Genomic DNA, 14,857 nt, shown 5'->3' with positions numbered 1-14,857 from the left:
GTTTCCGTCCCAGTCAGAAACAAGATTATTTTTCTCACCCCATTGGCAGATCATTTTGCCTGTTTTAAGCAAAAACTCTCTTCATTTTGATATTTTTCCCCAAAAAACACGAAAAATATCTTATATAATTTTACTTATCCCGTAAATGCATCTTGATTTAAGAATTTTTAGATATTTGGACTGGAAACGAGAACAAAATACTAAATAAGAAGAGCATTTTTGCAGTGTAGCTCAAAGTACTAGATCTCTTTTTGTCTTTTGGCTCAGATATCTGGTTTTATCTGAATAGGGTTCATGTACATTAGCTGATGAGTCTACTTTGGGAATCGTTTTGCTTGTGCTTGAAGTTTGAAGCCTGTTTGTGTTCTGCTTTCAGGCGGCATTAATCCCCAGTGTGTCCTCCAGTTGGATGATCCTCCTCAGAAGGTCTCCAGTTCAGTCTTGACTAACACATCCACCCCGGCCTGGGACCAGCCATTCATATTGTGAGTTAAGGTCCACCTCCCCATCTGTTTCTGCCAACTTCGGGGTTTTTGTTTTTGTTGTTTTTTAGTTTTTTTTAAACCTTTTTGTAGGGGTGACCTAGCCTAGAAATCTAGACGCATCCTAGCGGCAGCAAATCTAATCTGCCGCGAGTGTCGGCTAGCAACTCTCAATACCCTTCTGAGCTGTAAAAACCAAACTCAGCTCAGGCCAATCACATGATTCGGATCGTGTGTCAAACTGCTGAAATCACGAGACATTGGCGATCCAAATCATGAATCAATACGCTGATTCATAACCGTTCAAAACTTTATTTGAGGATTGAAAACAAACGCGGAAGAGAAGCCAATGCTGAATAAAGTCGTAGTTTTTGTTATTTTTGGACCCAAATGTATTTCTGATGCTTCAAGAGACTCTAATTAACCCACTGATGTCTCATATGGACTACTGTGATGATGCTTTTATTCCCTTTCTGGACATGGACAGTATAGTGTGCATACACTTGCATACGCTCTCAGACTAAATATAAAATATCTTAAACTGTGTGTGAAGATGAACGGAGGTCTGACGGGTGTGGAGCGACATTAGGGAGAGGACTAACCCTTTAAGTATATTCACATATATAATATATGTGTGTGTGTTAATGTAATTTTTATTTTATTTTTTATTTTTTACATTTTTATACATTATCCACACAAAATAAAATTCAAAATTCAAAAACATTTCCTAAAACATAAAAAAAAAAAAAAAAAAAAAAAAACATTTTTATGAAATGTTTCAATCTGTTTAGACGTGAATGTCCCATGATTTATTTGATCTTCTGTCTCTGTGTGGTTTTGCAGTGAGCTTAGCGGCCGGTCAAAGGAGCTGAACATCCAGGTCGTGGATAACGGCAAACCTCAGGAGAGTAAGTCCACATGACCGAAAATAAACCAGATTAACGCCATAACAACAGAATAGTGATATCCATTAATCTGGGTCTGCAGAAGCTTGAAGGTCATCTGTGAATTTTAATCTACTTTCTGTCATCTGTTTCTCTGAATCATGAAATATCCTCAAAATGCAGGGGAGGGGTGCTTTTATTGAGCTAATACTGTGAGAACATTATGCACTGCAAAAAATGCTTTTCTTACTCAGTATTTTTGTCTTGTTTCTAGCAAGGTTATTTTCGTAAACGAAAACTGAATCTAAGACTAAAACTATTGGTCAAAAAACATTTTCGTAAACTGAAATAAAATTAAAAAATCTGAATAAATAAAAAACTAAAACTAAACGAAACTAACTACTCTTACTAAAAAACTAACTGAAATAAAATAATAATTAGCAAAAATAAATAATCGTTTTCGTTATTAATAAGCCCTATTTAATATGGTGGAATATCTGACTGTGGCGGTTGAGGGGGTGTCTGTATTTCGCTACTGCGCGTGAAGTGATCTCTGAGGAGATTAACCGCTGTCCTGTGACGGACGCGTGCAGACAGGCAACACATCGCTAGTCCTAAACGGCAGTTCACAAAGAATCAATGCGTCCGTGGCAGTTAAATGGGAAATAACACAAGGTAATGAGCTGCACGTTGAACTTCTTTTTACTTAAGCTCACTGTTTTAGAATGCCGTTTCTTACGCGACGAGAGACGCAGCACAAAAGTCAGCAACTAGTAGCAATTACTAGCCTACTATGCGTTTGAGATTTCATGTTTGCATAATATTGACAGGCTCAAAGGTGTTATCATAATCATTTAAGATTTTAAGATTTATCTCGAATTTTAGACCCCTCACTCATCACTGTACACTTTACTCCACAGTGAATTTGCCCTCTTTGTCAAGTCGCCGTCTTACTCACCTTTATATCTTTATATATAAGGGTATCATAGGCAGGCTACCAGGTTACATATCTGATTTACTTTCTTTTACAAAGAGTACTTATGGTTTACGGTCCCAGAAAATCATTTAATTGAATGTACCTAAAGCCAGGACTGAGATGTTCAAAAAAGCTTTCATGTTTGTTGCACCTTCAAATTGGAATGACCTACAGAAAATACTCAAACTACAGAGTCTAATTTCCTTAAATGAGTTTAAAGGTTATGTTAAATCTATAGAACATGACTCAATCCACACATGCAAATGTTTTAATTAATGTCATTTTTATTTAATTGAAATGCACTTGACTTTTGTGTTTTTGTGATTGTGTGCTTTAATTTGTACTGCTATCTTGGCCAGGTCTCTCTTGAAAAAGAGATTCTATATCTCAATGAGACTAACCTGGTTAAATAAAGGTTAAATTAAACAAAAAATTAAAAATGTACTACTAATAATATTATTATCTGTGTGGAGACATTTCCCCACAAAGTAGGGAATACCAGGACACACACACACACACGTTTATTTTACTATATAAGTGAGGACATTGCATGGACTTCCATTGATTTTATATCAGGTTAACCCAATCCCTATCCCTAAACCTACCCATCCCAAGAACATTAGATTTATGTTTTGGCCGATTTATAAGCCTTTTTAACTAGTGAGTACATTTGACTGGTCCTCACTAGTTAAAAAGGCTTATAAATAATAATAAAGTTATCATAATATTTTACTAGATAAATGAGGACATTGGTCCCCTTTACAATTATAGCACAACAAACACACACACACACACACACACACACACAGCACAACAGTGTGTGTTTTGGCTGTATTCAGATGACTTTAGCTGTGGTCTTACACTGCTAGCCTACATTGTACTACTGAAGAAGTTAAAATAAGCTTTTAATTGTTTAACAATATTTCATCTTTGTTATGAATGAGTTTGTCTGGAATTTATCATTTTTACTTTTATATTTTACGTGGCATTTATTTTGTTCTTTAAGATAGATCCTCTGAGTATTAGCCTATGTCAAAAATATCAAATATAATTGTTTAATATCAAAATAATTTATTTCATTTTTAATCTCCAGATCGTTGTTCGTATAGGTCATAGTTTGACTCAAGCTTTTTTGCTCAAAGGTGAAGACCCAACTTTATACATGTTTTGTAAGACCTTCCTGGGATTAAACAATAATGCTCGTTTATCAAGTTATTTCACTTAAGGAAGTAAGATTAAACTCTAATCTGTGCAAACATTAAACTTTGCTGAAATTAAAAACCTGATTTGGTCTCTACACTTCATTATGGTAACTCTGCTAAACTATAATTACTAAAACTGAAACTAAATAAATAAAAACTAAATAGAAATGTATTTGCAAAATAAAAACTAAACTAAAACTAGCAAAACCATTTGTAAAACTAACTAAAACTAAACTGAAATTTGTAGCAAAATTGAAAACGATAATAAAATAAAAAACTAATTTCAAAAAGCAAAACTATAATAACCTTGGTTTCTAGTCCAAACATCTAAGAAATCTTAAAACAAGAAGTATTTACTAGACAAGCGAAAGTAATTGTCTTGTTTTGGGGAAAAATAACTCAAAATGAAGAGAGTTTTTGCCTAAAATAAGATAAATAATCTGCCAATGGGGTGAGAAAAATAATCTTGTTTTCTGTTTGAATTAAGATTATTTTTCTCACCCCATTGGCAGATTATTTATCTTATTTTAGGCAAAAACTCTCTTCATTTTGAGTTATTTTTTTCCAAAACAAGACAATAATTTTTACTTGTCTAGTAAATGTTTCTTAATGTAAGAATTTTTAGATGTTTGGACGAGAAACAAGACAAAAATACTAAATAAGAAAAGCATTTTTTGCAGTGTGATTTGAACTCTGCTAAGAGCCGCCATTACCTCATGTCATTGACCTTTCACCCTGATTTCTTAACATGCCAGATGCGCTTGTGTGAAATGTTTGTGTTTATTCAGTGTCGTTTTTGCCTTCCTGGGCAAACGCATTGATTATATAATTTGCTTTGCTTTGACCAGGCATCTCTCTCTCTGTTCTCCTCGCAGGTGGTTTGTTAGGGCAGGTTTCTGTGCCTTTTGATCTAGTGAAGAAACACCCCAAAGGTCAACAGACCTTTTCACTCACGACCAAAGATCATGTGACCGGATCACTAACTACTGAGGTAAAATACATCATAATGAGACTAGATGTCAATCTTAATCACATTGTAGATTTAAAGGTGCCCTAGAATGAGCTGAAACCATATTTTAAATTGTTCTCTGATATCTACATAGAGCTTGTCTAGTAAATGCTTCTTAATGTAAGAATTTTTAGATATATGCCGTACTGAATATTTGTTTGCCAATGTGAATGAAACATGCCTTTATGTGTAGTTCACGTACCTGGAGCCCAGTGAGGTGCGGAGCTGGCAGACGCCCACACCGGCCCCGGCTAAGAAAGTGGAAATGGACCGAACCGTGATGCCCTGCGGCACCGTCGTCACCACAGTCACCGCTGTGAGGAGCAAACCAGGACGACCTTTGCAACCTGGTACCTTTAATTTGACCTTTGAGTTGTTGATTTCGAAGGAGGTAAATATAGATAAAATTATGGTGGATTGCATTTGGGTGTTTGTTAGCAAAGTTTAAGGGTTAGTTTACCCAAAAAATAAAAATTGTCATTAATTCCTCCTGTGGAGGTCCTTCAGACCTCTGTTCATCTTCACACACAGATGAAGATATTAGTGTTGGAATCCGATGGCTCAGAAAGGCCTTCATTGACACTAGGGCTGTGCAATTAATTGAATTTCGATTCCGGCTCCCAACGGTCACCAAAATAGTATACTCGAGAAAAAAACGATTATTTTGCCATGTTCTGTTTTGCAAGAACACTCGTCTTGCGTTCTGAATGAAACGCGCACATCCGCCCCTCCCGAAGCCACAAACTCTCTCAGGTCGTGACTCGTGTGCATATCATCCGCTGGAATTGACCCTTCGCTAAGCCCCGCCCCCCGTAGTTACTGTTGCTACGCCTGTCAAGCTTTCGCGCCTGGCACGTCTATTACAGTATGTATGCACCGGTGTCAGACATTTCCGAGGAGATAATTTGTCATTTCTGGCGAACAGGGGAAATATCTGAGAGAGTAAGAAAAAAGGGACTGCAGTATGTATTTGCGGGATATATCCGCGACATATTATGCAACCGATTACAGAATAATTTCAATAAAATTGAAGCTAAAGCCTATGGTCTCAGCGCAATCAGCAGCTGCCTCATATGTATGTTCATGTACAACAGGGTAAGTAAAATGAGAAAATAATCGAATAATTATAAATCAAACAACTTATCAATAAATCTTGTGGAATAAACACAAGACATTAGCCTGAAAACTTTGCAATGATTCTCCGGCTTAACGTTATATTTAGCGCGCCGGGCTACTGCTCACATGTCGTGTGTCTATAATCTAACGTTACTCCTTGGACCTGGCACTAGCCTGAGATTCTGACCTGAGCCATTCATCAAAAACCACACATTTACTGAAACCTTATAACAGAAAGCCAGTCTCTCAAACATGATGGGTTTTATTAATATTATAAACACAGCCACTGCAACAATCCTTATGATGAAGGTCTTATTTTGCACACATTTTGTCTTAACAAAACTACAATATAAAACTAATAAATAAAGCTAAGACAGTTCTTTTTATAGTCTATATACTGCATCATATGTAATAACTTGCATCAGTCAAAAACCATGTATTTTCAGTTTGTTGAAGCAAACGTAGGTGTTTTTGTTAATCCTGACGACATTTAACGTTGTGAATGGGGTCTCACACACACTGCTTGATTCAAGGCTGGTATTTCTTACCTTCAGTTTTACGTTTTGGGGAAGGAAAAAAAATACACCATCTGTCCAAACTTTTAGGATAGGCATCAGATTTGCACAATCCATACGCACAGATTTGCATCGGCATGTTTCCCTCGCTCGAAAGCTTGACAGACCTTCCGTGCCTAGTTACGGTTGCTAAGCCACGATTGGCCTGTGGTGGTATTCGGGCGTGGCTTAGCGAAGGGTCAATTGAAAAACTCGGCGCGAGTAAAGATGGGAAAAGGAAGGCAGTTACAGCAGCGTTCGGTGAGCAAAAAAGGTAAAACCAACTCTGTTGTCTGGCAACAGTTTGGCTGCAAGAACTCAGACAACGAGCAGAAACATGCTACGTGCAAGATTTGCTAACGTACATAGCCTAGTGGCTGCAACGCAAGGGAACACCCCGAATTTGTTTAACCACTTAAACATTAAACACAGAGTGACCTTTGACAATCTAATAAAGAAACAAAAACATCAATCCACAACCCTCCCTAGCCGTTGAAATTGGAAAGACACAAAAAAAGTCATTGTGATATATTATTACAAATTTAAATAATTGTTTTTTTAATTTATTATACTTTTTCAAATTATCATTTATTTCTGTGATACAAAGCTGAATTTTCAGGATCGTTACTCTAGTCTTCAGTGTCACATGTGAAATCCAGTCTGATCCTTCAGAAATCATTCTAATATTCTGATTTATTATGAGTGTTGGAGTGTTGCCCAATATATTTGATGAATAAAAGGTTAAAAAAATTGCATTTGTTCAAAAAAATATATAAAAAATATTTTCTAATAATAGGCTATACATTTTCTTTACTATCACGTTTTATCAATTTAACACATCGATGCTTGCTGAATAAAAGTATTGATTTCTTTAAAAAAAGAAAGAAAAAAAAATACTGACCCCAAATTACTGACCAGTATTGTATATTGTTGTTACAAAAGATTTCTCATTTTAAAACATTTGCTTTTTTACTTTTTATTTATCCTACTTTTTAAGTATCCCATTAGCAGCCCTACCAGCATGTTGACTTGAGTCATTTTTATTCTGTCTTGCATATTAGTTAACTTATTTGCTGTTAATTATGGGGGCTGATGGTGAGCCAGCCTTTAATATTCTGATCGAGTTACTAGCTGGAATTTGTTGAATATATTTTGCCAAAATGTTGCCTACTTGTTTTCAAGAGATTGTGGAAGGGCACTTTATTGTTGATTTTATTTATTTGTAGTTATCATTTTTACTTAAATACGTTTATACTTTGATTTAAATGTTATATTATTTATTTTAATAGTTCATAAAGTACAACAAATGTTACAATTTCAATTTAAGAATTGTTGAAAGGTGTCTTTTTAATAAATGCAACACATTCCCAAAGTCATGTGAAATAATCGTGTTACACAATCGTGATTTCAATATTGACCAAAGTAATCGTGATTATGATTTTTTCCATAATCGAGCAGCCCTAATTGACACCAATGTCATTTCCTCTCTCAAGACCCATAAAGGCACTAAAGACGTCGTTACAAAGCCCATCTCACTACAGCAGCTCTACAATCATTGATGAACCCATGAAATAATACCTTAAAAAGACTTGAAAAAAGTCTTGAATTTTGATGTCTGGGTCTTAAAAATTGTGCTGTATGTAACTTCTCCGTATTGTATTTTTCCTCAAAAGTTTAATTTGTCAACCACGATTATTTTGATTAAATAACGTAGTATAAATAAAGAGTGGCGGAACCAATAATTGAGAACGCAATGCAGCCCCGGGTCATATTCAGATACTGCACGTAATGGCTGATAACACGTGATGGTTTCAGTAAATGAAGATCATGAGCTACAGCACCACAACACAGCACAGACCTCAAGCAACAAGCAAAGGAGAAGCGCGAGTATTTTTGTTTTTCTTTGCTGGAAGGGACGTGAAATAGGTATTCATTTTTTTATATAAATGGTCTTAAAAAGGTCTTTAAAAGACTTGATTTTAACTTGAAGAAACTTGTAGGAACGCTGTGTATAGTAGGGGTGGCATGGTACTTGGAAAAAAAGTCCCTCTGTAAAACACACATGTATATAACAGGTTGTATATAAGTAGTTCACATGATAAATGTAATATTAAAGTTAAGATAAACTTCTAATTTAAACATGTCTTTGAAGCTTGGGCAAAAAGCTGCTCACGCTGAATTAAAGACTGTGCTTTCTGATCAAAACTGACTACATGTAAAATGTTACGCCAATGGACAGTGTAAGCAGGAGACAGCCAATTAGGAAACAACTTCTATATTATAAATTGTGGATAATTAAACTATATATCATGCTGAAGTAAATTTCTGGAGTATTAACAAAACAAAAAGAAAAAACCACAAGAACCGTACAGAACCGAAAACCGTGATATGAACCAAACCGTGGGTTTTGGGAATCGTGCCATCCCTATTATATAGATATATATAAACGATTTCAAAACACCACTTTGTGAAGCTTCGAACCGTTATGAATCAGTGAATCGATTCATGATTTGGACGATTTGATTCGTGGTGTAGAACTAGGCCTCCATTTATGTACATTTTTATTTAGATTTATGTGGGATTTATTGATTTTATTGAAAAATTAAACACAAACTTTCTTTGTTTTTTTACACTTCCCCATTTATTTTCAATGTGACGACCATGAGTGTGCCTTTTTTTATATATACCTTAAGAACATCCGAATCAAGCTCAGTTTTTTGTGTGTTTAGACAGATAAATGTAACAAAAGTCTATAAATTTCATGACGCTGATATAAAGTAAACAATGTTTTTTAATGGGGGGAACACCAAAGACAATATGACATAATTAATGTGAAATATGAAGATGTTACAATTGTCATGGCAATCTCCTAAACCACTAAATCAAAATCCCTAATATGATTATGTTTTTAAAAATCCCTCTTACAGAATCCAGATCGCCCTCTAAAAATAAGCTGGCGGAGAGAAGGGTGTCAGAGCATCAGTCGATACTCGGAGCCAAAGTTAGCAAAGCGCTGTCATCATCGGATACAGGTGAGATTTCCCGCATCTATTTCCCAGCTTGTTAACTTTATTAATGGTCATCAGCAATCTTAACAAGGCTTAAGTACAAAATGCCACATTAGTAATAGGTTACATCCAGCATTTGTACAATTTTTCTCTCTTTCCTCCACAGAGTTACTGATGCTAAATGGGACCGACCCTGTAGCCGAGGCTGCCATCAGACAGCTCCATGAGTCGGCAAAACAGAAGCTCAAATCTCCCGTCAAAAAGAGCACTATCATCATCTCAGGAGTGGCCAAGGTACTCAAAAACACTACTTGCACACATGTATGCATATTTAGTAAACATTATGTTTCACTTTTTTATCAGTATCAATAGTTATTGTATATTTAATTGTGCATGCTCATTTCCCATATTTTTACATTTATATCACCATCAGTGTCATCTATGGAAGCCCGTTTCCGACACTAATGTGCTATATAAAGTCAGAATTATGTGATATATAAAGTCAGAATTATGTGATATATACAAATTCTGGACAAACACATTTTTTATTCTGATAAGTGAATGACCGATTTATTTTAGCACATGAAAAGGCTTAATGTCGATCCCTGGACACCTTGCTCTAGTCACTGTTACATCATAAAGCAATTTCTTTGGCTTTAATTGTCAGTCTGTAATTATTGCTTTGCTTTTAACCTCCTCTCTAGGCTCCTCTAACACAGGACGAGGAGATGACTTTGATGGCAGGATACGCAGCCGCAATGGACGCTTCAATGTCTGGAGCGTCTGAAAGCACCAGCAGCGAAGCAGCAGCTTTACCCTTAGAAGCGGTGGCCGAACCCAGCGTTCCCGAACCCATTGAGCCCCTGCTGGGAGCGAATGGCACGGGTCACGCGGAGGACTGGGAGAGCCAGGCCGGAGAAGACCCAGATGCGGATAAGTCATCTCTGTCCCTCTGCACCTCTGAAACGGGCTCCAAAAAAGGAAAAGGTGAGGTGGGAAGTGGTGCACTTTGAGCTTTATGAAGAAGAACAACATTCAGAATTATGCTGAGCTGTGTTTTGGGTTTCTATTTAACCCGTTTACACCGACATAAAGTGCTTCACTAGAGCCATAAATCTGATCACAGGTCTGCATGTGAACAAGGTCAATGGCATGCATTACACAACCGTTCAAAAGTTTGAGTCGTTAAGATGTTTTTGAAAGTCTGAGCATTTTTTTTTACATGCACACCAGTACGCTGATAACTCCCAAACATCAGCTTATTGAAATAACCAGTTTACATGCAAAAAATTTACCCGACAAAGCCACGTTTACAAGACTTTATTAACTCTTTCCCCGCCAAACACAGAATTTTCAGTAATTTCTGAGAAAACGCTTGTCAGGGGGCGCTATTACACATCTTCTGAATGAGCACTGAATCTCCTGATCAAAACACAGGTAAAGAAGACGCAGAAACAAGCGATCGCATGTAGTCATGCATATGTAATATAATGTGATCATCAACATTAAACAGCATATAAATTAAAACTGCCTAATGTTAGTGAATGAGACGTGGACCCAGGACTAAAGCATTAGAGCTGTTGATAGACTCGACCTCCTCATCTGTGTTTGATCATCTCTGAATCTGATCTGGAGTCAGTCTTTCACACACACCTGATTTTCTCAGCTTTTTGTTCAAAATGTATCTTTTTTATGAAACTTACCCATATTCAAGTGATGATAAAAAAGGAATGCATGAATCTAGAATCACTTTTTTTTTTTTTTTTGTTTAAGACAAGAGGGTCATCTCTTTTTGATGTATTGCATGCTCAGATATTCATAAAAAAAATATTATATGGGTTATTACATTTTGGTGAAGATGGTCAAAAACCCTGGCAGTGGCTGGCTTTTTTTTTTTTTTACGCTGGCGGAGAAAGAGTTAAAGGATTAGTTCACTTCAGAATGAACATGTCCTGATAGTTTCCTCGCCTCCTTCCTTCATGTCTTTCTTCAGTTGAAAAGAAAAAGTTTTTTGAGGAAAACATTCCAGGATTTTTCTTCACATAATGGACTTCAATGGGAACCAAAAGTTGAGGTCCAAATCCAGTTTCAGAGAAACCCAGAGGCATAGAGTCTGATCCAGACAAACCATCGGATATTTTCAACACAAAAATAAAAACGCTCTGCGAAGGCCACGGATTGCGTAATCGCGTAGGAAAGGTCACACTGGACAAAAATTACATATTGCGCCTTTAAAGTAGAAGTTGTTTAGTTGACGTTTAAGGCGTAATGCTATAGAAAAGCAATAAAAGGTTTTCGGGTAGAATGTTTTCAGCTTATTTTTCATACCATTCAAAACATCATTCAATGCAAGTTGTGATAATCGTATTTAATAATCGGCAATTATGATTTTGGTCATACTCGTGCACCTGATGAAACAGGACAACCTCAACCAAACTCTAAACTCTCTTACCATTGTGTGTAATATGAACATTACAGCGCTGTCTGGTGTCTTTCTGTCTGTATTTCTCTCATTTGCTGACATTCACTTCTTTATTGTCCTCGCCCTTATCACTGTGTTTTTTTTTTTTAAGTGGAAACCTGTGCTAACCAGACTTTATTGCTGGAAGAGTAAGTGATCTCTTGAGAAGTCTATAATAGTAAAATCATCTAGACTTCCCTGTGACATTAACACACCCTTTAGTAAAAAACAAAAGCTAGTCCATGCTCCATTTTAAAGCAAGTTATTACCCTGTGTTTGATTTCAAACTTGAGAAAGATTTGAAATGCCAAATCTTTGGAGGCACATCATGTTTTTTGCTGTTGTGTCTTTCGTTGTTGGCTCAGTTAGAGTTATGGCTGATAACTTGCCCAAACATCATAAAAATCCAGACATTCAGCCGTCCTGACCGTCTGAGCTAGTGTGGTCATTCTTAAGCCATGCTCTCTCAAACTCGTCTGCAGACTCTGTGTTAGTATCGTGCTTGTGTTTCTTCAGCTAATGTGCATCTGATGCTGCCGCTGTATTTAGGGCCCTATGAAATACGGTTTATTTTTTCCTTTTCTGGAGCAGGTTTAATGAATTGAAATCATGACATACAATTGAACAATTTAACAATGATTTATTTAAATATATATATATATATATATATATATATATATATATATATATATATATATATATATATATATATATATATATATATATATATATATATATATATATATATATATTACATGTACATTTATCCAAAAAATTCTGTTTTATGTTTTCTGGACTCCCATTTTAATGGTTACATTTAATTTAAATAATCAATTACATAAGCAATTATTTTAAATGTTTTTGTTTTGTTAAATACATTCTAAATACATTTAGTAATCAAAAAGTATGTCTAATTAATTGAAATTATGAAGCTAAAACAAATGTTTTTTTTTAAATGACATGTTAAAGGCCCTATGAATTATGTAATCTTTTTTTTAAACCAATTTTTTTTTCTTCAATTCAGTTTATTAGCAGTTAAACCCTTGAGATGAAACATCTCGTTTTCTAGGGGGTCCTCAAAATAACATCAAACAATTACACACTTACACATACAAAAGCTCTTCGACACAGCTCTTTTTTTACGTGTATGTGTGTGTGATACTGTTTTTATGTGTATGCTTGTTTGCTGCACCCAAATTGCCTTCGGGAAATGAATAAACACTGAACTGAACTGAACAGAACAATCAACCGCCCTGTTGATTTGACCTGTTTTCTGTTTTTAAGTTTTCCGGACTCCCATTTTAATGGTTAAATTAAATTTAAATAATCAATGATTGCGGAATTGCAGGAAAAAAAAAAATTCTGAATAAAATGTAGTTATCAAAAAGTATGTCTAATTAATTGAAAGTATGACACATTTTTATTATTAAAAGTTTTAATAGTAATTATTGTTTTTTTTGTGTGTGTGTGGGGGTGTGTGGTTGTGTGTGGGTGTGTGTGTGTGTGTGTGGGTAAATCAAACCATTCATTCACACAGACACACAGAACATCCAGGATTCATATCTAAAGTCTTTTTGCCGTTAAATATTCACGAACCCTATCCGGTTGTTAAGGCTGACGTCACGCGGCAGCGCTTCCGGGTCCAAACGCTCCTATCTTATACCACAAGAAAAACTACAAACGGTGCTAATATGCACACACAATGTGGTGTAATACTACAAAAAATTTAGTATAATAATATTTTTCTCCATACCAAAATTCCAGATGGCCAGACAGTGATTCATCTTTTATAAATCGTTAAAATATTAATGTCTGTAGCGCTGTGACCATAGAGAATGTTGTGTAGACTGTACGTTTTTTAACTGTTTAACTTTTTTAAACGTTTGATGTTTAATATGAATAAATAGCGCTTATAATTGGGCGTCAATGGCATTCTCAAGTGAAACGAGTTGAGGCTTGGACCCAGAAACGGCGTTCCTTACGTCACGACTTAACATTCGGATATATCCATCTGATGTAAGTTACTGACCCGCTTTTGACAAATTCCGTTTCAATGTCTGGATTCTGAGACTGAAATCATAGGGCCCTATACATTGCAGTAGCGTCTGAAATGACACACACAGATTATCTCACAGTTCCCACAAATCATAATAATGTCATAATGAAACCATAGTAGTGTAGTTTGTCTTCCTGTTGATCAGAGTTTGACCTCCAGGTTGGCTCAGTGAAGATGTCAGTGAGCGTGTCTGATTATTTCCATCTCTCTGTAGGCTTCCTGCACAAGAGTGCCAAGCTATTCTTCCGCCGGCGACATCAGCGGAAAGAGCCGGGAATGAGCCAATCCCATAATGACCTGCAGTACTTGGAGCATCCTGAGGCGGCCATGATGGGCGATCGGGAAAAGAGGACGGCCACCTTCAGACGCATTATCAACCACAAGCTTCTGCCCAAGAGCAAGAGCAAAGCCAATGGCACACTGAGAGAGACGCCCACGTGAACCGCACTAATCCTTCTGCACCTCTAACGTCCTCCATTTCACACTCTTTAGCCCTATTCGGACCGTAATTGTTTCTCATGTGGACGTCCGCAAAAATACATTTGCAGCCACCTCAGTGATAAACTCGTGCATTCGGATGGCGATTTATTCAGGAGGAGCGAGTTCTGGGATCCTAGGAACGCCGCTCACGTGCTCAGTCTGCTGTTAAAATGGCATATGCTTAATAAGAATAAAATCATATTTAATCTATTAATAGGAAATTATGAATTATTTAATTATTTAATATCCTGTTTAAAAATAGGAAGATGCCATTTAAAAATGTGGAAAAGGCAAGGCAATTTTATTTGTACACTGCAAAAATGCTTTTCTTACTTAGTATTTTTGTCTTGTTTCTAGTCTAAATATCTAACAAATCTTAAAACAAGAAGTATTTACTAGCAAGTACAAATTATTGTCTTGTTTTGGGGGGGGGGGGAATAACTCATAATTAAAAGAGTTTTTGCTTAAAATAAGATAAATAATCTGCCAATGGGGTGAGAAAAATAATCTTGTTTTCTGTTTGAATTAAGATTATTTTTCTCACCCCATTGGCAGATTATTTATCTTATTTTAAGCAAAAACTCTCTTAATTATGAGTTATTTCCCCCCCCAAAACAAGACAATAATTT

At 36.0% G+C, this 14,857-nt stretch overlaps 1 protein-coding gene across 1 annotated transcript in view; it reads left to right on the top strand.

The window, feature by feature from the left end:
• Positions 1 to 14,606, top strand: part of LOC137062774 (C2 domain-containing protein 2) — a 31,427-nt gene extending 16,821 nt beyond the window's left edge. Inside the window, exons 7-14 of the mRNA XM_067433683.1 lie at positions 377 to 485; positions 1,326 to 1,390; positions 4,420 to 4,535; positions 4,747 to 4,903; positions 9,151 to 9,255; positions 9,398 to 9,525; positions 9,936 to 10,218; positions 13,963 to 14,606. Coding sequence (XP_067289784.1) covers positions 377 to 485; positions 1,326 to 1,390; positions 4,420 to 4,535; positions 4,747 to 4,903; positions 9,151 to 9,255; positions 9,398 to 9,525; positions 9,936 to 10,218; positions 13,963 to 14,189 — 1,190 coding nt within the window. The 3' untranslated portion in view covers positions 14,190 to 14,606. The remainder of the gene's footprint in view (positions 1 to 376; positions 486 to 1,325; positions 1,391 to 4,419; positions 4,536 to 4,746; positions 4,904 to 9,150; positions 9,256 to 9,397; positions 9,526 to 9,935; positions 10,219 to 13,962) is intronic.
• Positions 14,607 to 14,857: the final 251 nt, after the last annotated feature.

Source organism: Pseudorasbora parva, chromosome 23 (genome assembly GCF_024679245.1).
Source record: "Pseudorasbora parva isolate DD20220531a chromosome 23, ASM2467924v1, whole genome shotgun sequence".
Taxonomy (NCBI): domain Eukaryota; kingdom Metazoa; phylum Chordata; class Actinopteri; order Cypriniformes; family Gobionidae; genus Pseudorasbora; species Pseudorasbora parva.
Note: the sequence above shows the minus strand (reverse complement) of the source record. Positions and strands in the feature narration are given on the sequence as shown.